This window comes from Tamandua tetradactyla, chromosome 16, assembly GCF_023851605.1.
Source record: "Tamandua tetradactyla isolate mTamTet1 chromosome 16, mTamTet1.pri, whole genome shotgun sequence".
Classification (NCBI taxonomy): Eukaryota; Metazoa; Chordata; class Mammalia; order Pilosa; family Myrmecophagidae; genus Tamandua; species Tamandua tetradactyla.
Window position 1 is genome coordinate 9,891,297 of NC_135342.1, and position 27,282 is coordinate 9,918,578.

General features: G+C 43.7%; 1 protein-coding gene across 1 annotated transcript; it reads left to right on the forward strand.

Annotated features, from left to right (window-relative positions):
- LOC143658295 (sialic acid-binding Ig-like lectin 13) lies at nt 1-24,878 on the forward strand. Its single transcript, XM_077130449.1, is given in 12 exon segments — nt 1-7; nt 4,466-4,579; nt 6,438-6,628; nt 7,485-7,538; nt 7,999-8,169; nt 22,017-22,122; nt 22,271-22,459; nt 22,462-22,553; nt 22,555-22,639; nt 22,834-23,112; nt 24,559-24,735; nt 24,829-24,878. Coding segments are annotated over 12 exon segments (1,515 nt in total).
- The last annotated feature ends 2,404 nt before the right edge of the window (nt 24,879-27,282 follow it).

Genomic DNA, 27,282 nt, shown 5'->3' on the forward strand with positions numbered 1-27,282 from the left:
ATGATGGGTATGTTAGCTATTTTACTGGGGTAAAGCTTTCATAGGTACATACCGTGGGAAACAACTTAAGCTAAACTTAATAAGTGTCTTAGTTTCCTAGGTAACAAAGTACCACCAACCGAGTAACTTAGACCCACATAAATTTATTGTCTCACAGTTCTGGAGGCTGAAAGTCTGATGTCAAGGTGTCAAAAGGGCCATGCTTCCTCTGAAATTGTAGGTGAGAATTCTTCCTTGCCTCTTCAATTCTGGGATTCCTTGGCTTGCGGCTGCAGCACTTCAGTTTCTGCCTCATTTTCACATGGTATTCTCCCCTTTATCTGTCTGTCTGTAGGTTCGAATTTCCCTCTTCTTATAAGGATACCAGTCATATTGGATCAGAGCCTACCCTAATCTAGTTTGAACTCAACTAATAACATCATCAAAGACTGCATTTCCAGGCAAGGTCACATTTATGGGACCTGGTTTAGGACTTGAAAATATCTTTTTTGGGAGCACAATTCAACCCATAACACTGAGGAATATGACTAACCATATGGACTTTCATTAGATGTACTTTTCAGGGACAAGTGTGACAGGTACTGATGGAGAATCCAGAGAAACAGTACATCAGAGTAAGCGTATTGTAATTGCTGTTGCAAATGTAATAACTTCTGACTGTTTGCTAAAATCAGATGAGGGGTTAGCAGCTGTAGTTTTAATTCCAAATGAACAGAACTTGAAATTCATATAGCATTGTATTCACTTATGGCTACCTGTATTCTAAATCTTTTGCTCAATAATAAACTTAGTTTACCCTGTATTTATGAATTGGCATGTCTGTTGGGTCTCTGTTTCTTGTTCTCCAACAATATTGTATTAGTTAGGGTTCTCTAGAGAAACAGAATCAACAGGGAACACTCGCAAATATAAAATTCATCAAAGTATCTTATGTGACCACGGGAACGCAGAGTCCAAAATCCACAGGGCAGGCTGTGAAGCTGACGACTCCAATGGAGGATCTGGACGAACTCCACAGGAGAGGCTCGCTGGCTGAAGCAGGAAGAGAGCCTGTCTCTTCTGAATCCACCTTAAAAGGCTTCCAGTGATTAGATTAAGCATCACTCATTGCAGAAGACACTCCCCTTTGGCTGATTACAAATGCAATCAGCTGTGGATGCAGCTGACATGATCATGATTTAATTCTATGAAATGTCCTCATTGCAACAGACAGGCCAGCACTTGCCCAACCAGACAAACATGTACCACCACTTGGCCAAGTTGACACATGAACCTAACCATGACAAATATATATTTCAAATCTTATCAAATTGTACACTTTAAGTGTTTTCAGTTTATTTTATTTCAAATTATAACTCCAATAAACTTAAAAATAAATCTTCTCACAAATCTAAAAAAAAGAAAAGTACCATCTAAAGGAAAAAAACAAAAGCATATATACCCTGTGACCCAGCAATTCTTCTCTTTGGTATTTACTCAAGAGAAATGAAAATACATATTCTCAAAATACTTGTATGAGGATATTCATGTCAGCTTCATTCATAATAGCCAAACACTGGGAGCAACCTAATGTCCATCAACATCTGAATAGATTTAAAAAATAGTGGAACTGTACATTCATACATGGAATACAACTTGGCATTAAAATGGAATAAGCCACAGGTACATAAAATAACATGTACAAAAGAGTACACACAATGATTCCGTTTATCTGATGTTCTAGTGCTGCCAAAGCCAAGCTCTGGTGATAAAAGTCAGCGGAAAGGCTGCTTTGGAGAAAGGGTGGTATTGAATGGAAATGGACATAAGGGAACTTTCTGCAGAGACAGACATGTTCACTATGAAACTAGGGTGATGGTTCTGCCAATGGGTATATTTACACAAACTCATCAACTATGCACTTAAAACCTGTTCATTATATAGAAATACATTATATTAAATTTGTTTATTGTATGTAAATCCATTAATCACCATAAATGCACATGCATGTATATATAAATATGTATACATTATGCATAAATTATACCTTACTAGAAATGAAGCAAGACCCAGGAGACACCTATAACATGATTACATTAATAAAAAAGTTAAAAATAGGTGCATTTGTATTACAACTTTTAGGGATTCATAAATAGTTGGAAAAACTATGAATAAAACATGTAGTCAGTTAATGTAAAAGTTAGAGAGTGCTTATTTTATTTTCACGGGTATAGAGGATGTTCTGATCAGAAAGGCACATAAAAGGGGTGTCTGGGAAGGGTGTCATCATCAATGTTCTGTATTTTACTCCGTTGTGTTTACACTATTTTTTTTTTTGCATTCTAACCATTTGGGTGACCCTGCAGACATGCCTGCCTACTCTCCTGTATGTATGTTACAGAGCACAATAAAATAGGTGGTAAGGATTTGACAAGATAGAAGTTTGGTGCTGACACTCATCTTTTGGTGACAATGTCCTTTGCTTTTCTTTTCCAGAGAGCACAATTCACAAACAAGAGAATATTTTTTTTAATGCTCAAGAAATAGTTCACCAGGAAATTAAGAAAAAACTTGTTGTGTGATATATTTGGCTGCTTCAACATCAAGGTTTCCATTAAATAGAGGAAACGCAGACAAATTTCATTGCAAGACGGACTAGGAGAAGCCATTTGCTTCATCTAAAGCTCACAAAATATTAATAACTAGATGCACAAGAAAATGCCACAACAAAGAAAAAAGGAAAACAAGCCAACTTTAAAATAAGCAAAGGAATGAATATCATGTCACAAACACAGAAATGTGAATGGAAAACCAAGTCCATGTTTAAATGCACAATCTCACTAAGAGATGCAAATAAATAAAGAGTAGACACTACTTTCCCACATCAAGTGAGAAAATAAAAAAAGCAGATAATCTGTGGCAAAGTTCTCCTGGTGGAGAAATGGACTGTTGACACATTTTAGAGCTGACAATATTTTATTTTGTGAATTAACTATTTGCTTTGTGATGAATCATTAAGCTGTACACTTAATGGTTTTTATCTTCTTCATGTTACACACTTGACAATAAGAAATTTTAAAATGAGGACTGAATGAAGATAGCCAGAGGAAAAAACATATGATTCCATTTACATGAAGTTTAAAAATAGTAAAAAATTAAACTGTGTAATTTAAGAATGCATATTTTTGTTGGCAGAAGTATATTATTGTGTAAGATAAATAATGGGTGTGAGATTAATATATTTACAAAGAGCTTAGAAAAGTTGATAAGGAAGACTCCAAGGTCCCTCCCTGTGAACAGATAATTCACAAAGAGACATTATGGCTAATAAATAAGTAGATAGGAATGTTGTTTTAATCACATCTATGCAAAGTAACCATATATTACTTCTCTAATCTTGAATTGGCAAAGGTGAAAAAAAGTCAATCATATCAGGCATTGCTGGGAGAGTTAAATGAGCTTGACACTTTGGGAAAACACCTTGCCTTCTAATGGAATTGGGGGAATCTTCTCCCCACTTATTGCATCAATAAGAAATGCATTAAGTTGTAAATTACAAAAAGAGTGGCTTTCAGGGACTTTAACAACTGAGATGCTAACTGGTGGCTTTGATTCAGTGGCTTCAGAGTTCACAGGACATTCCCAAGGTTAAGGAAGGAGGAGGGTGGAGGGTCCCAGAAGGAAATCCAGGCCCCTGCCGGACTGCTTCCTTCCCAGGCGGGCCCAGCGCCCCTTACTCAGCTGCTCTTCCCGCCTGAGCTTCTGTTCAATTAGTTTTTCCTAATCTGAGGACCCAATCTTCTTCAGAACCCCGGACAGCGCCATTCCTCATCCCTGGGACTCGCCAAGGACCAGGACATATATTGGCTGGAAAGAGCGCCCCCTTGGAAGCTCCTGGTGGGAGAATTGGAGAAGCTTGGGGACCGTTACGGAAATCTCTCCCAGTCTGCCCTTCTCCCCTTCCCACCTTCCAGGAGAAAGGGACTGCTCACACACCTTTGGTTGCTTGCTTTTCAAGGCAGACTGCAACTCCAGTGGTCTTCAAGAATCCCTCTTTGTTCCTCTTTGTTTGGCTTAGACCCCAGCCCCTCCTCCACCTCCTACAGACTCCCACCATGCTGACATCTCTTTCTGTCTCTTTCGCTCTGTCTCTCCTGTCTCTATCTTTCTGTCTCTTTCTTCATCTGTCTCTATCTGCTACCCAAAATGGAGCTCTTCCAGGCAACATGACTCATTGTCCTTTTCTGTCCTTAGCTCTTGGGGGAAAAAATTTAATGTGCCTCACCACCTGTTGAGTAAGTGAAGGATTTCTCTCTGCCCCTTTCCGGAACCAAAACAAGTAGGGAGTTCCCTAGGAAGCCCAGGCGGAGCCGCCCGGGAGCCCTGAGGGCAGCGGGGAGGGCTGGCCAAGCAGGAAAGGGCCCCCTTTACCAGCTTCCCTGGCTCCAGGGGAGAAAGCCCCAGTGGCACCATCTTTCTGTCCCAGATGAGCCACAGAACACGGCCACCAGCGCCTTCCAGGGAAGCAGCGCAGGTGGGAAAGCACCTCTCCTCTGCGGCGTGGGACGCAGGCGGAGTCTCCGCCCACCCAGGGAAGGCCGTAGGGCTCAGAGCTCTGGCGGGAAGACAGCGCGGGGGGTCAGATGTGGGGAGAGAAGGGGGCGAGCCCCACCCACCCCAAGCCCCCGAAATTAGCCTTTTGCTCACCCTCGCGTTTCTTAGGCCCAATCCAAAGCAAGCTCGTTTCACCTATCTCTGACATTTTACCTCCTCCAGCTTCCTGAGGTTTTGATGTGTATATTAGACTTTACCTTTTTTTTTTTTTTAGTAAGTGACTCAAATGTCATCCATTTATTGTACCAGCTTCAAGGTCTGGAAATTGAGCCGCTGTGTATTTCTAATTTTCCTTTCCTTCCATTTAGTTTTGCTTATTTTTTTTAAATATTTTTATTACTAAAACAACGTACAAACACACAAGCATTCTTAACATACACACATTCCATACATGGTATACAATCAGTGGCTCACCATATCATCACATAATTGTGTATTCATTGCCACTATCTTTTTTTTTTTTTTTTTAACATTTGCATCACTCCAGGAAAAGAAGTAAAAAAGGAAAAGGAAAAACTCATACATACCATACCCCTCACCCCTCCCTCTCGTTGACCACTAGTATTTCCATCTACTGATTTACTTTAACTTTGTTCCCCCTATTATTTGTTTATTTTTTATCCATATTTTATTTTACTCATCTACCCATACACTGGATAAAAGAAGCATCAGACACAAGGTTTTCAATTACACGGTCATACTGTAAAAGCTGTATCATTGTACAATCTTCTTTAAGAATCAAGGCTATTGGAACACAGCTCTACAGATCAGGTACTTCCCTCTAGCCCCTCCAATACACCATAAACTAAGAAGGGATGTCTATGTAATGTGTAAGAATAACCTCCAGAATAACCTCTTGACCTTGTTTGAAATCTCTTAGCCACTGACACTTTATTTTGTCTCATTTCTCTCTTCTCTACCTTTCAGTCAAGAAGGTTTTCTCAATTCCTTGATGCTGAGTTCTGTCTCATCCCAGGATTTCTGTCCCACATTGCCAGGGAGATTTACACCCTGGGAGTCACGTCCCACGTAGTGGGGAGGGCGGTGAGTTCACTTGCTGTGTCCGCTTAGAGAAAGAGGCCACATCTGAGCAACAAAAGAGGTTCTCTGGGGGTGACTCTTAGGCATAATTTTAAGTAGGCTTAGCTTCTCCTTTGCAGGAATAAGTTTCATAGGGGCAAACCCCAAGAGTGAGGGCTCAGCCTATTGATTTGGCTATCCCCTAGACTTTATTTTTTAGAGCAGTTGTAGGTTTACTGAAAAATTCCACAGAAAATACAGAGTTCTGTATTAGCCACCCCCGGTTTTCCTTATTAATAATATTTTGCATTAGTGTGGCATATCCGTTACCATAGATGAACCAGTATTATTATATTATTAACTTAAGTCTATAGTTTAAATTAGTGTTCGTTCTTCGTGTTGTACAGTTCTATGGTGTTTTCTTTTTAATTAGGGTAATACATGCAGCCTAGAGTTCCCCATTTTAGCCACTTTCAAGTATGCGATTCAGTGGTGTTCAGTCCATTCACGAAATTGCGCTCCCACCACCACCACCCATTACCAAAGCTGAACATTTCCCATCGTTCGAAACTTCCTTAGGTGCTTCCTTGGCCCCTTAACTGCATTTATTCACCACCGTCCCCAGCCCAGGCCCTCGCTCCTCTGTCAGCCGGGGCCACTGCAGGTGACTTCTCTGCAGGTCTTCAGGAAATCTAAGGCTGGGACCCCACCCGGCCCCTCCTCAGGGAAGTGTGGGCCCCCTGGCAGGAGAGGGCACCCACTGGGCCCCGCAGGTGGAGCGGCAGAGACCCTCAGCCTCCCGCCACTCGCTCGCTCTCCGTCAGTCTGCATCTCACTCCCTAAAGCCCTCAAGTTCCTGCAAAATGCCTCGTCCCTTTCCCTCCTGGAGGGCCAGGCTCAGCACCTGCTCTGTGCTGCTGACGCCAACCCCCCTGCACAGCTGAGTTGGTTCTGGGGGCCCCCAACCCTGAATGCCTCCCCCATCTCCAGCCCTGGGGTCCTGGAGCTGCCTCGAGTAGGGACAGGCGAAGAAGGAGAGCTCACCTGCTGAGCCGAGAACGCGCTGGGCTCCTTGCATGTCTCTCTCAGCCTCTCTGCGCTCTGTGAGTGTGGGGGCCCTCTCCATGGGGCCAGGTCTCCATGGCATTAGAGGTGCCCCTTGCTGAGTCCTCTCTTCACTCTCTGGAGACTCTCCCTGGCTGCTCAGACCCTCCTGCTCTGGAGGGAAACGGCTCTGCCCCAGCCCTGCAGGGCCCCTCCCTGTGCTGGAGGGAAATGGCATTTCCAGTTCAGCCAGCCCCTGGGCCAACAGTCCCGAGCCTCAGTGGAGGTGGTGGGAGGGGCTGTTGAGGGTTATGGCTCCCAGCCTCAGCTCAGCTCTGAGGCCCGAATGTCCCTGGGTGTCACAGAGTCACTGTCCTGCCCCTGCCAGAGAGAGCTGGAGCCTAGAGAGCTGGAGCCTGGGGGGTGGAGCCCCGAGGCCTGGACTGGAGCAGCTGGGGGGGGTGGTGTTAGGTCGTCAGCCCTGTGACTGGGGCTGGGGTCACTGGGGGGCTGGTGGGATGGCTCTGCTTTCTCTCTGCCTTTGCCTCGTCTGCAGGTGAGAGTGGGCTCCAGGGCTGGAGGGAGAGGCCAGGGGCGGGGAGGGCGTACAGGTTGCAGAGTCTCGGAAAACCTGAGCTGCAGGAAACTAGAGAGTTTGGGAGAGAAGCGAGGGAAGAGAGGCTCAGTGGGCCAAGCGTGGGGTCTCCTGGCAACCCAGAGTCCAGCTCCCGGTGGGGGGAGGGGTACCCAGAGCCCTCAGCCCCGACTTTCAGGCTCTTCAAGGACTATGCGCCAATTACCTGTGACCTTACGGTGAAGACCTGCAGGAAGACAGCCTCGGCACGGAGGTTATGGACGCAGCCAGGAGTTCCGGCACCCAGGTGAGGGATGGGGGTACCTCCCCTCCATCATTGTCCCTTGGAGTTGTTCTCGTCTCAGTCTCATCCCCCAGACAGAGCTCAGACTGGGCCCCTTTCCCTGCCCTGCCCCTACAATCGTGGAGACTGTGTGGCCTGTCTCCTGAATGCCAGAGCCCACCTTGCTTTCTTGCCCCCATCATTCGTCAGGAACAATTATTTTCTAGTCTCTGCACAGTCTGGACATCTCTGCTGGCTCCCGATTGCTCAGAGAAGAGTCCAAATGCTTAGCCTGGGGTTTCAGGTCCCTCGCTTCTGACCTACTCTGGCCCATTCCCACCCTCCATGATCGGCTTCAAAATCCGCTCCGGCCTCATCATTCTCATTTGTCCCAGACAGGCCTGGCTCTGCCATGCAGTAACCCTCCCCTCGATTTGCCACTTGGTGCCAGCTCCGCCAGCAAAAATCCTGCTCATCCTTTAAGACACAAACTAAATGCTGCCCATTCCCCACGAGCCGCCGAGGGGAGGCTGTCACTCCCCGCTCAGGGCCCCCAGAAGCCCAGTGGACGCCCTGGTTCTGTGGGGCTCACCGTGTCATAATTGCAAATCTGGACCTGTCCCCGCCCCCAGGGGCTCTGCAGGAGATGGGCCAGGTCAGACAGAGGCCAAGTGGCCTCACGCCCTGTCCCTGTTTCCTGTCCTGGGTACACGGGAGTGTTTAATTCACCCCAGGCCCATTAAATCTGTCGTTAAATCAGCATCAGTACTTGACCTCATGGCCCCCTTCTATTTCATTTCTCCATTTATTTTTTATATCGTATTTATACTATAAAACCATGAGCCTGTATCCCAATCCAAGAATGAGAATGGTGACAATAACTTACACATACCCTTTGTGCTGCTATTTTCCCCATCCCTCTATCTACATCCATCCAATTAACCTCATATTGAATTCTGTTGATCGCGCCTTAGCTTTTTTGGCTGTGACTCGGATATTGTACATAAGCAATGTATTGATTACATTAGCTTATTTTATGACTTTCTAGAAAGGGTTTTATGTCAGTGTACTCTTTGGGGACTTGCTTTTTCCACTTGGACTTACATTAAGATTCATCCGTATTGTTTTCTGTAGTGCACTAATTTCTTTTAACATGACTTTTGTTGAATAGAAGTCTTTAATTTTGATACAGTCATATTCACTAAACTTTTTTTTTAGAGTGAGTGATTTTTATGCCTTGTGAAAGAAAATGTTTCCTGCTCCAGGAGCAGAAATATATTCACCTACATTTTCTACAGAATGTTTTCAACTTTTGCTTTTGGCATTTAATCATTCTGGAGCTGAGTTTTGTGTATGATGTGACGAGGGAATCTGATTTCATGGTTTCTGTGTGAAAAGCCAGTTTTTCCTCCTCTCTTTACAGGACAATCCCTTTTACTTGCACATATTTGCCATGCCAATAACTTTTGGAAAATTTTTCCTCAAAATACAATTTTGTCTTTTCCTTATGATTCTGTAGGAGGTCATTATAAATTTTTGATACCAAATTATGTTAGTTATATGTATGGTGAATAACTTTTTCTAGTGTGTAGCTTGTCATTTTATGTTTCTTAAGGTGACTTTATGAACAGAAGTTAGGGCTGGCTTCTCATGCTTTTAAACAGGCAAAGAAGGGGATTACATTACTAGCTGGGGTGATTGACCCCTGACTATCTGGGGAAAATAGGACTGCAGCTACACAATGGAAGTAAAGAAGAGTTTGCCTGGAATATAGAAGATCCCCTAGGGTGTCTTTTAGTACTACCATGTCCTGTAATTAAAATCAATGGAAAACTGCAAGAACCCAATCCAGGCAGGACTACCAATGGCTCTTAAAGTTCAGGAATGAAGATTTGGGTCACCCCAGCAGGCAAAGAATCATGACCAGCTGAGGTGTTTGCTGAGGGTAACAGGAACATGGAATGGATAGTGGAAGAAGGGAGTGACAAATACTAACTATGACCACGTGTTCAGTTTCAGGAACGAGGACTGTGATGGTATGAACATTTCCTTGAGTTTGTGTGTATATGTACATAAAACAAATATCTTTCTTTTCTTCCCTATTTTATTCCCTTATTTGACATGAGTTGCATTAGTTTCACGTCATCATATTTAAGTTATATGATATCAAGTTTAAGAGTAATACCCAAGGACTTCCTATTCCGGAGAGAGTTAGTGTGTTTCTCATGGTATGCAGGATAATTGAATATTGTTAGGTAAAAAATGAATATTATTAAGTGTTTTTAAAAAATATTTTCTGTTTATTTTTCGCCTTTTTAAATCATCATCACAGTAATTTTTTTTCTTGTGAAAAATAACATTTCAAAGCACATCACAAAAAAAATTCAAAAACAACTAGTTGTAAAACAGATTTCAGAGTTTGATGTGGGCTCCAATTCCACAATGTTAGGTTTTTACTTTCAGCTGCTCTAAGATACTGGAGACTAAAAGAAATACCTATATAATGACTCAGCAATCATACTCATTTTTTAAACCCTACCTTCTCTATATAATTCTATCATCACCTTTGACCTTTCTGCCACTCTTTAGGGTGTTTGAGCGATGCCCATTCTAATTTTTTCATGTTGGAAGGGGCTGCCAATAATATGGGAAAGGGGGATGGAACTGTCTGATGTTCTGGCGAGTTGGGCCCTCTGCATTTCACGACTTATCTGGTCCAGGGGCCCATCTTGAGGTTGTAGGTTTCTGGAAAGTTATTGTAGTGCATAGAACCTTTGTAGAATCTTATATAATGCCCTAGGTATTCTTTAGGATTAGCTGGAATGGTTTTGGTTAGGGGTTGGCAGGTTATGATAGGTAGTAATGTGTAACTGAAGCTTATGTAAGGTAGCCTTCCAGAGTAGCCTCTTGACTCTATTTGAACTCTCTCAGCCCCTGATACCTTATGTTACACTTCTTTTCCCCCTTTTGGTCAGAATGGCATCATTGATCCCCACGGTGCCAGGGCAAGGGTCACCCCTGGGTCATCTCCCACGCAGCCAGGGAGTTTTTCACCCCTGCATGTCATGTCCCATTTAGGGGGGAGGGCAATGATTTCAATATTAAGTGTTTTGAATAAATGAATACGTAAGTAGTAAAAGTTCCCCCAATCAAAACCATCCTAGCCAATCCTAAAGAACATCTAAGGCGTTATATAAGATTCTACAAAGGTTCCATGCACTACAATAACTTTCCAGAAACCTACAACCTCCAGTCCTAACCCCTCTCTGATCCTTAACTTCTTTCTCCAAGGGCACCTCACCTTGCTCTGAAGTGCCAGTTCTGGAGAAGCTCTCTGTCATGGTTAGGGACAGGTGTCAACTTGGCCATGTTGTAGTACCTGTTCGTCTGATTGGGTAAGCACTGGCCTGTCTGTTGCAATGAGGACATTTCATAGGATTAGGTTATGATCACGTTAGCTACATCCACAGCTGATTCCATTTGTGATCAGCCAAAGGGGAGTGTCTTCTGCAATTAGTGATGCTAAATGCAATCATGGGAAGCCTTTAAAGGAGGACTCAGAGGAGATAAGTTGCATTCCTGCTTTGGCTGGCGAGCCTCTCCTGTGGAGTTCATCCAGGCCATCCATTGGAGTCATCAGCTTCGCAGCCTGCCCTGTGGATTTTGGACTCTGCGTTCCTACGGTCACGTGAGACACTTTTATAAATTTTATATTTGCAAGTGTTCCCTGTTGATTCTGTTTCTCTAGAGAACCCTAACTAATACATCTTGGTACCAGGAGTGGTTCTTAAGGAACAGAATCTTAAAAATGGGTTTTTATGAATGGTTTTCTACTCTGACTGGGCTCAGAGACACTAAGGACTCTGATTCCCATAATCAGAATGACACTCCCAATCCATGGACTGAGTTGGCAAAGGAGATAGTCAAAATATCATCATTCGATTCTCCTAATGCTTCGCTTGTACGAAGCCAGACTCTGGGGGATAATGTTCTTGACACCTTTACAGAGTTTTGTAGAAATAAGAGTTATAGAGATGTTGGTTGGTTGTTGTTAGATACACTGTCTGCATTAAAGGGTGAAAGGGATGGGCTTAAGGCTTCAAACAAGAAGCTTAAGTGCCGTCTGAAAGATGTAGAGGTTTCTATGAGTATCCTCAAGGAAAATTTTATTTCCTGTAGCCGTAGACTTGAGATCTCTGAAAATCAGACTCAGAATCTTATTGTTAGAGTAGCAACTTTACAACGTAAACTGAAATCTCAGTCTTGCATGGTGTCTGCCGTTAAAGTGAGGGCATTGATTGGAAAGGAGTGGGACCCTGAAAAATGGGATGGTGACATATGGATTGATAATGATGTTGGGGGTGAGGTTGAAACCCTAGACCATGCTGAGCCTTCTTTAGATAACCCTGTAATAGTCTGCCCTGAGGACATAGCCGCCCCACCTTCAGCCTGCCTTGAGGAATTGGCCACCCAACCTCCTCCTGAAGGGATTAGCCCTAGAGTTATTAATCCTGTTTCACCAGATGAAACTGCAAATGAAAGCCCTGAAGCAAATGGCTTGGAAGATATTTCTAATTCTTTTCATGACCCACCAAGCCATAAAGTTGGGCGTGCACAGCAGCACTCTATTGTAAAGTGGAAATGGTATATACGAGATAGAGCCAGAGCAGGTCCTGAAGGCACAAGTAAGTTACATGAAGAAGTGGCACAGATGCCCATGGTTTCCACTCCTGCTGCCACATTACCTTCTCTTTCCCAGACCAGAGCTATGGCCTCTTGGGGAGTTCCTTACAGTGAATTGACTGAGGAAGAGAAAACTCGGGCCTGGTTTACAGATGGTTCAGCACGATATGCAGGTACCACCCGAAAGTGGACAGCTGCAGCATTACAACCCCTTTCTGGGGTGTCTTTAAAGGACAGTGGTGAGGGGAAATCCTCCCAGTGGGCAGAACTTCGAGCAGTGCACCTGGTTGTTCATTTTGCTTGGAAGGAAAACTGGCCAGAGGTGCGTTTGTATACTGACTCATGGGCTGTTGCTAATGGTTTGGCTGGATGGTCAGGGACTTGGAAAGACCATAATTGGAAAATTGGTGACAAAGAGGTCTGGGGAAGAAGTATGTGGATAGACCTTTCTGAGTGGGCTAAAAACATGAAGATATTTGTGTCCCATGTGAATGCACACCAGAGGGTGACTTCAGCAGAGGAAGATTTTAATAATCAAGTGGATAAGATGACCCGTTCTATGGATACCAGTCAGCCTGTTTCCCCAGCAACTCCTGTTATTGCCCAATGGGCTCATGAACAAAGTGGTCATGGTGGTAGGGATGGAGGTTATGCATGGGCTCAGCAGCATGGACTTCCACTCACCAAGGCTGACCTGGCTACAGCCACTGCTGAGTGCCCAATCTGCCAGCAGCAGAGACCCACACTCAGCCCCCGATATGGCACCATTCCCCGAGGTGACCAGCCAGCTACATGGTGGCAGGTTGATTACATTGGACCACTCCCTTCATGGAAGGGGCAGCGATTTGTTCTAACTGGAATAGACACATACTCTGGATATGGGTTTGCTTTCCCTCCACGCAATGCTTCTGCCAAAACTACTATCCGTGGGCTTACAGAATGCCTTATCCATCGCCATGGTATTCCACATAGCATTGCTTCGGATCAAGGAACACACTTCACAGCAAATGAAGTGCGGGAATGGGCACATGCTCATGGAATTCTCTGGTCTTACCATGTTCCCCATCATCCAGAAGCAGCTGGATTGATAGAACGGTGGAATGGCCTTTTGAAAACTCAATTACGGTGCCAACTAGGTGGCAAAAACTTGAAAGGCTGGGGTAATGTTCTCCAGGAAGCTGTGTATGCTCTGAATCAGCGTCCACTGTATGGTGCTGTTTCTCCCATAGCCAGGATCCATGGGTCCAGGAACCAAGGGGTGGAAATGGGTGTGGTGCCACTCACTATTACTCCTAGTGATCCACTGGGAAAATTTTTGCTTCCTGTCCCTGCTACCCTGAGTTCTGCTGGTCTACAGGTTTTAGTTCCAAAATGGGGTGTGCTTTCTCCAGGAGAAACAACATTGATACCACTGAACTGGAAGTTAAGATTGCCACCTGGCCACTTTGGGCTACTTATGCCTCTGGATCAACACACCAAGAAGGGAATTACATTATTATCTGGGGTAATTGACCCTGACTATCAGAAGGAAGTAGGACTGCAACTACATAATGGAGGTAAAGAAGAGTTTTCTTGGAATATAGGAGATCCCCTGGGGCGTCTATTAGTACTACCATGCCCTGTGATTAAAATCAATGGAAAACTGCAACAACACAATCCAGGCAGGACCACTAATGGCTCTGAGACTTCAGGAATGAAGGTTTGGGTCACCCCACCAGGCAAAGAACCACGGCCAGCTGAAGTGCTTGCTGAGGGGAAAGGGAACATGGAATGGGTAGTGGAAGAAGGTAGTGATAAATATGAACTTCGACCACGTGATCAGTTACAGAAACGAGGACTGTAATGCTGTTTTGTTTGTGTTATACTATTTAAGTTGTAAGATATCAAGTTTAAGAATGAATGTTGTCCAAGGATTTGCACCCTATTCTGGAGAGATTTAATGTGTTTCCAGTTATATGCAGGACAGTTGAGTATTGTCAGGTAAAAGAAAAAATGTGTGCTTATTTTTGTTTTCATTTGGAAATCTAAGGTATAGGTGCCAAGGTGACAAGGGGTGGACTGTCATGGTTAGGGACAGGTGTCAACTTGGCCATGTTGTGGTACCTGTTCGTCTGATTGGGTAAGCACTGGCCTGTCTGTTGCAATGAGGACATTTCATAGGATTAGGTTATGATCACGTTAGCTACATCCACAGCTGATTCCATTTGTGATCAGCCAAAGGGGAGTGTCTTCTGCAATTAGTGATGCTAAATGCAATCATGGGAAGCCTTTTAAGGAGGACTCAGAGGAGATAAGTTGCATTCCTGCTTTGGCTGGCGAGCCTCTCCTGTGGAGTTCATCCAGGCCATCCATTGGAGTCATCAGCTTCGCAGCCTGCCCTGTGGATTTTGGACTCTGCGTTCCTACGGTCACGTGAGACACTTTTATAAATTTTATATTTGCAAGTGTTCCCTGTTGATTCTGTTTCTCTAGAGAACCCTAACTAATACACTCTCCTTCAAACCACTCGGCCTTTGTTAGGGCTGGCCCCATCCCAAGGAAAGAGCAGGAGCTCCACTACGCTTTCCTCAGATTTCACAAGCCAAAGCCTCAGAAACAGGACGTCACCAACAACAAGTACTCAGAGATCAAGACACACCAGTGAGAAATTACCCAAGGTCACAGCCTTATTAAGAATACATGACCTTTCCCAGGGTCCAAGTCTTTAAAAAGTAATGGCCTTCTTGGCCAGGGATGCACGAATCCAAGGGGATACATGGAAAACCACAGGATTTGTGTCTAAGAGAACTGAGTTCAAATTGATGCCAATTATTGAGCAAATCACCCTGAGTGTGTTCTGTGCTTTACTTTACTATTCTGTAAAGCAGGGAAATAAGCCTTGTCCAACTGGGTCATTGTGAAGATCAATGAAACATGATATAAAACAGCTAGCAAAAGTCCCGACACAACGGGTGTGTTAGGGAATGCTAGGTTCTGCTGTCTCAAACAGAAAGTTTCCGCTGACGATTTCTTTAAAGGCTTGGAGGAACCATTCTTGGAGGCCACAGCACCAGCTGCCATGCCCTGCCCAAGCCTTTTTCATGATTTCCTAAAATAAAGTTAATGTCCTTCATCTTTCTTTTTTTCTCATCATTCCTTAATATCCTTCGAGCTCCGTTTCAATAGGAAGCAACAGGCAGAAGGTAGGATTAGTGAACTGGAGGATAGGGCATCTGAAATCTGACAAGCGAAAGAAAATATAGGGAAAAGAATGGGAAAATATGAGCAGGGACTCAGAGAATTGAATGACAACATGAAGCTCATGAATATACATGTTGTGGGTGTCCCAGGAGAAGAGAAGGGAAAAGGAAGAGAAAAACTAATGAAGGAAATTAATACTGAAAATTTCCTAACTTTTATGAAAGACTTAAAATTACAGATCCAAGAAGTGCAGCATACCCCAAACAGAATAGATCCAAATAGACACACTCCAAGACACTTATTAATCAGAATGTCAGATGCCAAAGAGAAAGAGAGAATTTTGAAAGCAGCAAGAGAAAAGCAATCCATCACATATGAGGGAAACCCAATAAGACTATGCATAGATTTCTCAGCAGAAACCATGTAAGTGAGAAGATATATTTAAGATACTAAAAGAGAAAAACTCCCAACCAAGAATTCTATATCCAGCAAAATTGTCCTTCAAAACTGAGGGGAGGATTCTGAGAGAGCAGAGCAGAACGACATAGCCACGAGAAGCAGAGTTCACCAGCCAGTGACCTTTGGAGATGAAGAAGGAAAATGCCTCCTGGGGAGCTTCATAAAACAGGAAGCCAGGAGAAGAAGCTAGCAGACGATGCTGTGCTCGCCATGTGCACTTCCAGATGAGAGAGAAACTCTGACCGTGTTCACCATGTGCCTTCTCACCTGAGAGAGAAACCCTGACCTTCATTGCCTTCTTGAACCAAGGTGACAATCAAGTATATCTCCAGATGTTGCCAGCCATCTCCTTGGAGAGAGACAAAGTCATTCTGCTTTAGCTTAAGGTGGCTTGGGAAGGACTCCTTCTCTGACAGGAAGTTTCTTTTCTGTGATAAGGAAAAAGTCACATTCATAAGATTTTGGCCTAGATCAGTCATTGGAGGTCAAGGAAGAAAAGTGATTTGAGTTGACTTAAGGAGTGGAGTGGAATATCTAACCCTGCTCAATCCTAAGCAATGCGTGGACATCATATTCATTAAGGAAGAAGGAAGGGGAAGGTACTGTTGGAATTTTGCCTTAACTGACAAGTATGTAAGTCAAAGAGGACAGAGGAAAAGGCCACTCAAAGGCTGGGAAGCATGGGTTCATTGAAGCAGAGCTTCTGAGGAGCAGGGACTTTCTCTGTGGCCAGTTCTCTTCTAAGATATAACTATCAGTGAACTGCAAGGGAGAAATGCTGCTTGAGTGCTATGGTCTGTTTGTCTGATTTTTCTACATAAAAATACAGCACATTCATCTTCACCTTCTGAATAAAAAAAAAAACTGAGGGGAGAAATTAAAACATTTTCAGGCAAAAAAATCACTGAGAGAATTTGTGACCAAGAGACTGGCTCTGCAAGGAATTTTAATGGGAGCACTAGAGACATATAGGAAAAAACAGGAGAGAGAGGTGTGAAGGAGAGTGTAGAAATGAAGACTATCAGCAAAGGTAAAAAGAAGAAAAATTAGATATGACACATAAAATCCAAAAGGCAAAATGGTAAAAGAAAGTACTGCCCATACAGTAATAACACTAAATGTGAATAGATTAAACTCCCAAATCAAAAGACATAGACTGGCAGAATGGATTAAAGAACAGAACCCATCTACATGCTGTCTACAGGAGATGCATCTTAGACCCAAGGAAAAACATAGGTTGAAAGTAAAAGGTTGGGAAAAGATGTTTCATGCAAACAACTATCCAACAAATCTCAAATATAAAGCAATTAAAAGAGACAAAGAAGGACACTATATATTAATAAAAGGAACAATTCAATAAGAAGACATAACAATCATAAATATTTATGCACCAAGCCAGAGTGCTCCAAAATATATGAGGCAAACACTGAAAAGAGAAATAGACACATCTACCATAGTAGCTGGAGACTTCAATTCTCTGCTCTCATCAATGGACAGAACATCCAGACAGAGGATCAATAAAGAAATGGAGAACTTGAATAATACAATAAATGAACTAGATGTAACAGATATTTATAGAACATTACACCCCACAATAGCAAGATACACCTTTTTCTCAAGTGCTCATGGATCATTCTCAAAGATAGACCATATGCTGGGTCATAAAGCAATAAATTGAAAACGATTGAAATCATACAAAACCTTTTCTCAGATCATAAAGGAAGGAAGTTGGAAATCAATAATCGGCAGAGTGCCAGAAAATTCACAAATATATGGAGGCTCAACAACACACTCTTCAACAACCAGTGGGTCAAGGAAGAAGTTACAAGAGAAATCAGTTAATATCTTGAGGCAAATGAAAATGAAAACACAATATATTAAAATTTATGAGATGCTGCAAAGGCAGTGCTAAGAGGGAAATTTATTGCCCCAAATGCTTATATTAAAAAAAGAAAGAAAGAAAGAAAGAGCAAAAGTAGAGGAATTAACTGTCTGCTTAGAAGAACTAGAGAAAGAACAACTAACTGCAAAGCAAGCAAAAAGAAAGAAATAATGAAGATTAGAGCAGAAATAAATGAAATTGAGAACATGAAAACAATCGAGAAAATCAACAAAACCAGAAATGGGTTCTATGAGAAAATCAATAAGATAAGGACCTTCAGCAAAGTTGATGAAAAGAAGAGAGAAAATGTAAATAAATAAAATCAGAAATGGAAGAAGAGACATAACCACTGACCCCACAGAAATAAAGGAGGTAGTGAGAGGATACTATGAACGACTTTATGCTGATAAACTGGACAATGTAGATGAAATGGACAACTTCCTAGAATGGTATGAACAACCAACTTTGACTCAAGAATAAATAGACGACCTCAACAAACCAATCACAAGTAAAGACATTGAATCAGTCATTAAGAAGCTCCCCAAAAAGAGAAGTCCAGGACCAGATGACTTCACATGTGAATTCTACCAAACATTCAAGAAAGAATCACCAATCCTGCCCAAACTCTTCAAAGAAATTGAAGAAGAGGGAAGGCTACCTAACTCATTCTACAAAGCCAACATCACCCTCATACCAAAGCCAGACAAAGATACTACAAGAAAAGAGAATTACAGACCAATCTCTCTAATGAATATAGATGCAAAAATCCTCAACAAAATTCTTGCAAATCCAGCAGCACATTGAAAGAATTATACACCATGACCATGCAGGATTCATCCCAGGTATGCAAGGATGCTTCAACATAAGAAAATCAATTAGTGTAATATGCCATATCAACAAATCAAAGCAGAAAAACTACATGACCATCTCGATTGATGCAGAAAAAGCATTTGACAAAATTCAACATCCTTTCTTGTTGAAAACACTTCAAAGGATAAGAATAGAAGAGAACTTCCACAACATGATAAAGGAAATACATGAAAAACCCACAAACAACATCATCCTCAATGGGGAAAAATGGTAAACTTTCCCCCTAAGATCAGGAACAAGACAAGGATATCACTGTCACCACGGTTGTTCAACGTTGTGTTGGAAGTTCTAGCTAGAGCAATTAGACACAAAAGAAAAATACAAGGCACATCAAAATTGGAAAGGAAGAAATAAAATTCTCACTGTTTGCAGATGCTATGATATTGTATGTCAAAAACACCCCAAAAATCCATGGTAAAACTACCAGAGCTAATAAATTAGTACAGCAAAGTGGGTGGTTACAAGATCAACACTCAAAAATCTGTAGTGTTTCTATACACTAATGATGAACAATCTGAGGAGGAAATAGAGAAAAAAGTTCCACTTAAAATTGCAACCAAAAGAATAAAATATTTAGGAATAAATTTAACTAAGGACACAAAAGACTTATACAAAGAAAACTACAAGAAATTGCTAAATCACAGGAGACTTGAATAAATGGTAGGGCATACTGTGTTCATGGATTGGAAGACTAAATATAATTAAGATGACAATTTTACCTAAATTGATTTATAGATTCAATGCAATATCAACTAAAATCTCAAAAACTTACTTTTCAGAAATAGAAAAATCAATAACCAAATTATCTGGAAAGGCAGAGTGCCCCAAATAGCTAAAAACATCCTGAGAAAAAAAATGAAGTCGGAGGTCTCACTCTACCCAACTTTAAGGTGTATTACGAAGCTACAGTGGTCAAAACAGCATGATTCTGGCATAAAGATAGATATACTGACCAATGGAATTGAATAGAGTGTTCAGATATAGACCCTCTCATCTATGGACAATTGATCTTTGATAAGGCAGTCAAGCCAACTCACCTGGGACAGAACAGTCTCTTCAATAAATGGTGCTTAGAGAACTGGATATCCCCATGCAAAAGAATGAAAGAGGATCCATATCTTACACGCTATATGAAAATTAACTCAGAATGGATCAGAGACCTAAACATTAGATCTAAGACCATAAAACTTTTAGAAGAAAATGTAGGAAAATATCTTACAATAGCAAATGGCTTCCTAGATCTTACACCCAAAGCATGAGCATTGAAGAAAGAAAGAAAGAAATGGGGACTACTCAAAATTAAACTCTTTTGTGTGAGACAAAATATAATGTCAATGGCTGAGAGATTTCAAACAGAGTCGAGAGGTTATCCTGGGGGTTATTCTTACACATTAAGTAGATATCACCTTGTTATTCAAGATGTAATGGAGAGGCTGGAGGGAACTGCCTGAAAATGTAGAGCTGTGTTCCAGTAGCCTTGTTTCTGGAAGATGATTGTATAGTGATATAGCTTTCACAATGTGACTGTGTGATTGTAAAAACCTTGTGTCTCATGCTCCTTTTATCTATCATATTGACAGATGAGTAAAACATTTGGATTAAAAATAAATAAATAATAGGGGGAACAAGTATTAAAATAAATGTAGTAGATTGAAATGCTGGTGATTGCTGAGGGGTGTGACTAGCTGCAAACAGATACGGGGTAACATTTTATATTTTGATTGTGGAGGTAATAACAAGGGCTGTACATGTTTGTCAAAATTCATAGAAATGTTAACTCCAAGCATCTTATTTCATGTCAATTATATTTAATAAAGTTCACTTAAAAACATAATGATCAAATGGGAACTCACTTTTTCATATTCAACCTTCTAGTCCATGAACATGGTATAACCTTCTTTGTTGCTAAAATCAACTATATTGGGTTTTCTATTGCATGACACTAAATGCATCCTTACTTTTTAAACCAAGAACAAGGTTTTATTTTACACATCAGAGACTTAATTTCCTCTTATATTATATGAGGATGCAAACTTATGTCCACATTAATTAGGTTGAGTGAATATTTACCTACATGCTGTGTGTAAAATTTTACAGATTTTTGGTGGCATGTGCTATTATGTCATGCCTCAAGTACTTACCACATACATACTATACAGAGCAGAAAGGAAAGCCACATGAGCCGAGCCTAAAATTTTAGGATATATTCGTGTTTTCTGGGAATATTGTCTTTTGGACCACATTTAACACTGGAAAACAGATTGTTTACATAAAAGAAAATGCTGATCTATACGAGCAGCATGTGAGTCCACGCTGCATCGAATGGCAGCACTAATGGAAAGGAAATTTCTCCCCCACTGATTTGTAAAACATCTGTGTTCTCCTTTTGTTTTACATGAAAAGATGCTGCAAGGTTATTTTGGAGATATCTTTAAAGCTTTGCAAATTGCATCCTGGATGCTAGAAAAAAAACTCCATCCCCACATTAAAAAACAAACAAACAAAAAAACCAATGTACTCTAATGGCTATAGCTTAAAGCCTGGCAGTCCTGTATTGGGTGAGGATACGAAGTCGTTGGCGAGGAAATACCTCGAGGTCATGGACCAGGTCTGCCTTAACTCTTCCTGTCTGCAGCCCCACAAACACATAGATGCTCATGTGAATAAATGGATGGATGGATGGATGGATGGACGGATGGATGGATGGACGGACGGACGGACGAACGGACGGACGGATGGATGGATGGATGGATGGATGGATGGATGGATGGATGGACGGACGGACGGATGGACGGACGGACGGATGGATGGACGGACGGATGGATGGATGGATGGATGGAGGGCGCTTGGGTGAGTGGATGGACAGACAACTGGACAGACAGGTGGATGGATGGACGGATGCCTCCCTACTTAACTTAGGATTCTTTTTATTTGTTGTGCCCCAGACACTCGCAAGACCCTAAAGACTGCAACCCTGGCAGAATTATCCACCCCACGGCTCTAGATGAGGCTTTGACTCTCTGTGCCCAGACCAGGAGAGGACCAGCTCCCTGGGGTAAAATCGGCGCACAGAGGAGGCCCTCGGCCTGGGAGGTCATGGGAAGCACTCATCCCACTCACCCCACCCCACGTCTCAGATGTCTGCAGGTTCCTGAGCACCAATCCTGGTGACCGGGAAGCCCCCAATTCTGGGAGGTGGGACATGGGGCTCTGTCCTTCCCTGCTGTCCTCTTTGGACAGGTCCCTGCAGTCTCTGGTCCTCGGGGTCTCCACGACCTCTGAGTGGAGGGGGATGAGCTCTGATGGCGTGGGTCGGAGCTCCTCTTCTGTGAACCCCTGCTCTCGTGCTCTTCACCAGCTTCCGGTGGTGGGGGGGGCCCCTGCCATCCCTTCCCACTCACTTGCCTTCCTCTTCTCATCTCACACAGAGGGAGCCCCGGGCCCCTCCTGAGATGCTGCTGCTGCTGCCTCTGCTGAGCAGGTGGGTGCCCTTGGGGACAGGGGGCAGGTGGGTGCCCTCGAGGACGGGGGCAGGTGGGTGCCCTTGGGGACAGGGACAGATGGTTGCCCTTGGGGACAGGGGCAGGTGGGTGCCCGTGGGGACAGGGGGCAGGTGGGTGCCCTCAGGGACAGGGACAGGTGGTGGCTGGGCTGGAGCCGTGCTGACCTTGGTTCCTTACAGGGTCCCGGGCTCAAGATCAGAGCTGCTGGCTGCAGGTGCAGGGGCCGGTGAGGGTGCAGGAGGGCTTGTGCAAGCTCATGCCCTGCCAAGTCTCCTACTCCCGGGAAGGCTGGACCGACTCTGACCCGGGTCTCGGCTACTGGTTCCGGGAAGAAGACAATTCCTTCTGGGATGCTCCAGTGGCCACAAACAAGTCCAGGAGGAGACCCAGGGCTGATTCCACCTGCTCGGGGACCCCAGGACATATAACTGCTCCCTGGACATCAGAGATGCATGGAGGGGAGGACACAGGAGTGTACTTCAGGGTGCGGAGAAGAAATCCCATGAGATACAGTTATAGAGATAACCAGCTCTCTGTGCACGTGACGGGTAGGGAACAGGGTTAGGGAGAGGACATAGGGGGATCCTGGGACCCCTGCTCCTAGTCCCGGGAGAGACCCAGGGGGACGGGACAGAGGGACTGGCTGGGTGCAGGCGGCTTGTCTAAGGCAGAGGCGGCTCCCAGGGGCGCACTCGGGGGCCCCCATCTCTAGGGCTCGAGTCTCTCTCCCTCTCCTCCCCAGCCTTGAGAAAGACTCCCGACATCGACTTCCAAGGGCCCTTAAAATCTGGCCACCCCAGGAACATAACCTGCACGGCGCAGTGGGCCTGCAGGCGGGGGACACCTCCCACCTTCTCCTGGACTGGGGTCACCCCCACTTTGCTGGGTTCTGAGGCACCCCAGTCCCTGGTGCTCATCCTCACCCCAGGGCCACGCGACCACGGCACCAGCCTCACCTGCCGGGTGACCTTCCCGGGAGTGGGGGTGACCGTGGAGATGACCATCCAGCTCAATGTGTGCTGTGAGTGCTGGGCCCGGACACCGGGTCCCTGCGGGCAGGGGGTGCTGGGCTGGGGAGCAAAGCTTGGAATTGGGGATCACCCTTGAAGGCGTGGCTGAGTCAGGATAAAGAGAATGCTGAGACTGTACCCTCTTGCTCATTACCCCCCACTGTTTCTTTCTGTTCCAGATGCTTCCAGAGCCTGACCCTCCATCTCTCCTGGGGAAACCGCATGGGGGAGAGAGGAGCTCACATTCTGGGAGTCTGGGAAAGGAAGGGGACCTCTGCTCAGAGCTCACATAAGTAGAATCTGTTAATATTAGACACAGTGAAGGTCCTATCACTCTTCTCTCGTCTCACTTCTGCTCTCCTGCCCTGGCAGGGCTTTCTGAGGATCACTGTTGATTCCTAGTTGATGATCCACCTCTGGTTGCTTCCTCTCTCTGAGCTCTCTTCCCTCACTTTGCCACAACACCTTTCTCACTTCCCCTTCTCCCTCTCTGACTGTGCCATCTCAGCTTCTCACAGGAAGCCTTTAATATATGAGTTGCTGCAGCTCTGAACTGGGCTTCCTTCTCTTTCTCCTGGAGCCCGGTGTGTAAGCTTGTCCACCCTGATGGCTCCAGTCCTACCTCTGCTCTGAAGACCTTCACAAATCCCTATCTTATCCAGATGGTCCTGAGGGCTTTCAGCCCCCTCTTGGGTTCCTCCCCCAGGAGACTTCTGACTCAGCATTCTGGAAGTCACTTTAGACATCTCTGGGTCTCACCCCACACTCCCCTGGAGTCCGTGAATTTTGCAAACTTGATGTCCTGAAGCTGTCTCAGACCATTCCCTTTGTCTGTCCCTGTGGGTCGTGGCCCCAGCTCAGGTTTCTGGGCATCTCTTATCTGGGCCATCACATCAGTCTGCTCCCTGGGCCACAAGCCTCCACTCATGGCCTCTCTCCTCTATCACAGTCTCTTGGGCCTCAAACAGAACTTTCTAAAACCCAGATCTGACCCTGTTCCTCCCCTACCCAGAACTCTTTACTGTCCTCAGGAGTAAGTTCAAGAACATCACCTGTCTTCACACCTCTGTGTCTTTCCCTCCAAGTGGTCAAATCTACATGTGTCTGTGTCACTCCGTAGTTTTGCACATCAAGGTCCGTGCTCCTGGGATGCCTTCTCCCACATGTTGATTTTACAACTAACTTTACTTCATATTTCCACACACTTCTCAGGCACCTTGAGGAAACTTGTCCTGCCCTGGATCATTGAGGTGAGTCTCCCCGTGCTTTCAATGCCTGCCTCAGATGTGCTGTTTTCCATTCCTGTGTCTGTGGAGGGGCAAAGGGGGAGAGAAGGGCTTCTCAGCACTGCCCCTCTGGCTCTCTAGGTCTCCCTAGTCCCAGAGGGCCTGGGAAATGCCAACTCACTGCCGAGTCCCAGAGGACGAGACTCTTCACTTGGTCTGTAACGTGGGCAGCAACCCCCTTCCAGGCTGAGCTGGTCCCAAGGAGGCTCTACCCTGAGCCCCTCCCAGCCCTTGGATCTGGGGGCCTGGCGCTGCCCCAAGTGGTTTGGGAGGATGGAGGAGAATTCACCTGCTTTGCTCAGCACCGGCTGGGCTCCCACCACATTTTCCTGAGCCTAGGTGTGCAGGGTGAGTGTGGATAAGACCTGTGCCTTCTCAGGCGGGCAGGACTGAAGAGTAGACCTAGAAGACTCATTCCTCCCTCTACCTTCCCCTTCCCAGGTAGCGACTTGTTCCTGCCTCCAAGATTCATGGGGGAAGAGGGCTCCTGACCTCTATTACTCATCCTGCTCAAGGGAGCACTCCTGGGGACTGGCTTCCTTTTTACCTCGGTGTTCACCTGGATCTACTAAACCAGGTGACAAATGCTTCTCAAAGCATCTTAGATTTTGAGCCTCCCAAATTCTGGCCGCTTAATGTACCTCATTTTTTCCAGAGCAAACTCTGCATAGAACTGATCTCTAGTTTCAGAATTTCTCAAGGTAGCAAGATTGCAAAGCCCAGCGAAACTTCCTCCTCCTCACAGCAGTGCTGTCTGGGTTCCAGAGCCCTGGAAAGTGGGTGAAGGTCCTTCAAAATTCCGTCTCCTTGGACTCGCTCTCACACACGCACAGCTCTTTGGAGCGAGGAGGTACTGGATGACTTGACCCGGCCCCTGACCTAGAAATGAACTCTCTTCACCTTTCAACTCCACTCTCCAGAGCTCTTTCTTCTGGTACTAAACGAGTGGTTGGGAGGACAAGTGGAGAGATAGATGGATGTTTACTACAATTTTGAGGTACTCTGCATGTAACATTTTGCTTTTGCATGCTTGCCTTAATTTGGGTTTGATGGCCCATAATCCAACCCTAAATATATTTTTATTTTAAGCAATTATTTTTAAAGACATTTTCAAATTATAAACATAAACCTCTTTTATAGAAGGTTTATTTAGATATAAACCTTTTATATTTACCCATATATAAACCATTTCAATAGCTCTTCATTCCTTTATATATATATATCTCCAAGCTTCTCTGTAGCATCATTTTACTTTTGCCTGAAGATCTTATATATTTCTTATAGTGCAAGTGTGCTGTGTTGAATTCTTTCAGCTGTTGTTTGTCTGGAAAACCTTTAATTTGTATTAGCTTTGGAAATACATTTTCATAGAATATGGAATTCTAGGTTAACATTTTCCCCATTCCTGTACTTACATTTTTTTGGCTGACGTAGTTTCTCATCAGGACTCTACTATAATTTTTATTTTTCTTTTTAGTTTATATTTTTTTCTCTTGCTGGTTTTAATAGTTTTTTCATTATCACTGGATTTGAATTATTGTATTTTTATGTGTATTAGTGTGAAATGTTTGTACAAATGTGTGTTTGTATGTGTGTTTATCCTGTTTGGAGTTTTTTGAGTATCTTGTATATGTGTCTTTATAATTTTGGTCAAATTTGTAAAATTGAAGCCAATGTTTATTTAAATACATTTTTCTATTCTTCCTCTCTTCTTGCTATGTCTTGAAGTTCATTGATTTTTTTTTGTGTTTCTACTGTATAGTGGGGGTCACATTTCATTATTTTTCCATGTGAGCACCCCGTTATTGCAGCACCATTTGTTGAATTTTTTTATTTGTTTATTTGTTTTTCTTGTTTGTTTGTTTTTTGGGAAGTGCATGGGCTGGAAATAGAACCTGGCTTTCCCACATGGCAGCTGAGAATTCTACCATTGAACTACCCTTGCACCCCCTCTCACTGATTTCTTTACTGCAATGTTGGATCTGCTGTTAATTCCATTTGGTGAAATTTTCATTTCAGATACTGTATTTTCTTTTCTAAAAGCTATATTTTCTTGGTTTTTTTTAATTCTTATGTATTTTATTTTATTACGTTCATGTTTTCCTTTAGATCCTTGAGTCGGTTGGATATATTTGTCATACTTCTTTAAATGTCTTTGTCTGCTAATTCCATCTCTTCTGTCATTTCTGGACCTGATTAAATTAAATCATTTTTTCTAGTTTCATATCATATGATCCTCCTTTGTATTTCCAGTAATTTTTTCATTGACTGCTGGACATTGTGAGTTTTATGCGGTTCACTCCTTGGTTTTGTATTCCTTTAAAGAGCATTGATCTTTTTTCTTTCAGGCAGTTAAATTATTTGCATGCTAGTTTGATCTTCTTAAGACTTTTTAATTTTTAACCTCTTCCACAGTAGATGTATATTATCTTTATTCTAGGGCTAATTTAGTTTCATGTGAATACAATGGCCTTTTTGGAGTTTTTCCTGAATCGCCCATGTTTTCGAGGCAGTATCTTCACTGTGGGTAGAAGGAATATGCACAGTTTTCAGCCCTTCATGAGCTCTGGGAATTTTCCAACTTAACAGGTCTCTTTAGAAAGTTTTTTGTGCGTGACCTTGTGAGGTTACGCTCTATGCACATGAGAGGATGTTGCCAAAGACTCAAGGGAACTTTTATGAAGACCTTGAACTCCCTCTTTGCTCCTTTCTCTCTAAGACTCTGACTTGTATGTTCTAGCCATCTCAACTCCTCAGCCTCCAACGGCTAGCTCTTCAACTCAGCAAGATTGCAGTCCTTTTTATAGTAGCTTCCCTTCCTACTCTGCCATCTGTAAATTGCCTCCTGGTAGAAAACCTATGTGGTTGTAAGGTTCACCTCATTTGTTTTACTTC